Here is a 3,081-nt window from a genome sequence, read left to right as displayed (position 1 = left end):
AGCCAAAACTCACACTTACTAAACTTGGCCTACAGCTTTTCCTTCCGCAATGTTTCCAACACGGTTCGCAGGTGCCATCCATGCTCCTCCTCGTTCTTCGAGTATTCCAACATACCATCGATGAAGACTAGCACAAATTTGTCGAGATACTAGTAGAAAACTCAGTTTATCAAGTCCATGAAAACTGTCGTGGCGTTAGTCAGTCCAAAAGGAATCACGACAAACTCATAATGGCCATAACGAGTGCGAAAAGCAGTCTTAGGCACATCCTCTCGTCGGACCTTTATTGATATCCCGACCTCAAGTCCATTTTTGAAAATACTCCAGCTCCTCGAAGTTGGTCAATAAGGTCATCAATTCTTGGCAGAGGGTACTTATTCTTCAAGGTCAACTTGTTGAGCTCACGGTAATCGATGCACATCCTCATCGTCACATCCTTCTTCTTCACGAATAAAATAGGCGCTCCCCACGGTGACACACTAGGTCGAATGAATCCCAAATCTAGTAGTTCTGCAACTGAATCTTCAATTCTGCCAACTCCTTAGGAGCCATTCGGTATAGTGCTTTCGATACTGGCGCAGATCCAGGTTCCATGTCAATGGTAAACTCCACTTGCCTGTCAGGCGGCGGTCCAGGCAAAGCTTCGGGGAACACGTCGGGAAAATCTCGTACTACTGCCACGTCTTCCACCTTCAAGTCCTTCTTCTCCTCTCCATTCAAGTATACAAGATACGCCGGACGCCCTTTTTTGATCATCGTGGTTGCTTGCAATGCAGAGATTATGCAGGTTCGTCGGTTCATGGAAATTCCATACATAGTCGCCCTCGAAGCCCGGAACCATTCCTACTCTTGCTCTGTCTTCACCTCCCGCCACAGGTCCAACCTCGACCATGTGTTTGTCCTCATATTCTACCTCATCTTTTTCCTCGTTCGCCGATGGTGGTAGCTCATCACGAGAATCGACTAGAGCACAATACACGGCCTTCAGGAAGCCGTTCATGTCACCGTCCATCTCGTTACTTCTCAGTTCGTGCCAAGTGAAATGACTAGCCATCGCTTTCATTCCTTCCTTCCAACTCTCTGGCATTAACCCAACTAGATTTCGTATGCCACCATAAGCCGTCTCATAGTACCCATGGATCTCTCTCCACAGGGTTTCGAAATGGGCGACGACCTCTATTAGAGCTTTTCCTTCCTCTCTTTGATAGCGGCGGTACTCGTTCATTGCTCGTCGCATTCTGACACTATATTGAACGCCCTTGTGTGCGGTTTGTTTTGTTCGTACCTTCTACGCGAAGACGAAGATTTCCCTCAGTAGACAAAGATTTCTCAAAAAAAAAATTTATCTCGCTGTTTGTGATAGATCTAAAGCTTGTCACGTATCACCAAGTTTGAGGTCATCTTAAGGCTTCATATGTTCACATGCTTACGTCGTAGTACTTTCACACATAACACATATTTATGACATCATGTTATTCATGCTCATGTTCTAACATAATAATACCATCACATTATCATATTCACACATAACCTTCACACACATGCATACTCTTTCCAAAACATCCTTATCATCTCATCACCGATATCATATTCTTTCGACAAGTTAAAACATACCTCATTTTCTTTTGGTTGAATGTGATGCTTCGGATGTTGAGCCTTCGTGACACTTTTAGTCTAGGGGTACCAATCTAGACTGAATCTGAAAGAAGACTCTCGGACCAGAGCGAAAGAACGAAGATCTGATACCACTCTGTCACGACTGCCCTTACTAGGGATAGTGAGGACGGGGAAATCGTGACTAGGGGAAGGAACTAAGAACCGGGGAAGAAATGAGGAAACAATAAAATGCAACGTTTAACACGAAACTCAACTAAACTTCAAAAGAAATATTTTAATCTATTAAATAGTTAAGCAGCGGATTAATGTCTCAAGGTGTTTAATGTCATAAAAACAGTATGGAGTAAAACGAAAGACTTTTAGAAAAATAATTCCAAACAAGGCAGCAGAAATAAGGTATCTAGAGAGACTCATAAGATGACGCCCATGTATGATGACACGACACATCCGGAAATCCTTAAGGCTCGTATCAACATCCGCCGCAACATCACCACTCAACCTGCACATAGGGCAAACACATCCAGGGCTGAGTACTTAATATACTCAGTGGACACACGCCAAAAATAGTTGATAAAAGTTATGTCATCCATACCGTAGTGAACTCGAGTTTTACATAAGCATAGAGTCATCTCGCCTTACCACCCCCAAGCCAATGGGCAGACCGAGCTTGCAAATAGGGATATCAAGTCCGTTCTACAGAAAATAGTGAGCACTAATAGAAAGGATTGGGCACTCCGTTTAGATTATGCATTGTGGGCATATCGTACCGCATACAAATCTTCTATAGGTATGTCTCCTTATTAATTACTTTTTGAAAAATCATGCCATTTGCCTTTTGAGTTGGAGTATAGGTCCTATTGGGCGGTCAAAAAGTTGAATAAAGACTTCCAAAAGGCCGGTGAAGAAATGCGTCTTTTTCTCAATGAGATGGACGCGTTTCGAATGGAAGCTTATGATAGCTCGTCTACTTACAAAGAGAGGATTAAGGTCTACCATGATAAGATGATTAGTCCACGGGAGCTCACCTTGGGGGATGTAGTTTTGTTGCACAATTCGAGACTCTCTCCTTTCCCTGGAAAGTTGAAGTCCAAATGGACCGGCCCCTACATGATCAATAAAATCTATGATAGTGGGACGGTTGAGTTGCTAGCTCCGGATACGACGTTGTTTCAATCCAATGGTCACCGTGTGAAGAAATACTATAGCATGGACAAGGTGATGGAGGAGGAAGTGGAACTAGAAGAACCACCCATGGAATAAAAGGGGTAAAGTCAAGCTAATGACTATAAAAGAGCGCTAGTTGGGAGACAACCCAACCATTTATTACAATTTTTCTTAAGTTTTTGAGTACTTTATGGTTTAATTTTCATTTTTGTGTTGAATGAAAATTTTCGTTGGTTTCTGGACTCTCGCCAATGACCGCTGCAGTGTCCGCAGCGGCCCGCTGGCCACCTTCTGGAAAGG

General features: G+C 43.4%; 1 protein-coding gene across 1 annotated transcript; it reads left to right on the top strand.

The window, feature by feature from the left end:
- The first annotated feature begins 2,523 nt into the window (after positions 1-2,523).
- LOC121796844 lies at positions 2,524-2,877 on the top strand. The gene has a single exon (XM_042195619.1). The coding sequence runs from the start codon at positions 2,524-2,526 to the stop codon at positions 2,875-2,877; it is 354 nt and encodes a 117-aa protein (XP_042051553.1).
- The last annotated feature ends 204 nt before the right edge of the window (positions 2,878-3,081 follow it).

This window comes from Salvia splendens, chromosome 3 (assembly GCF_004379255.2).
Source record: "Salvia splendens isolate huo1 chromosome 3, SspV2, whole genome shotgun sequence".
Taxonomy (NCBI): Eukaryota; Viridiplantae; Streptophyta; class Magnoliopsida; order Lamiales; family Lamiaceae; genus Salvia; species Salvia splendens.
Note: the sequence above shows the minus strand (reverse complement) of the source record. Positions and strands in the feature narration are given on the sequence as shown.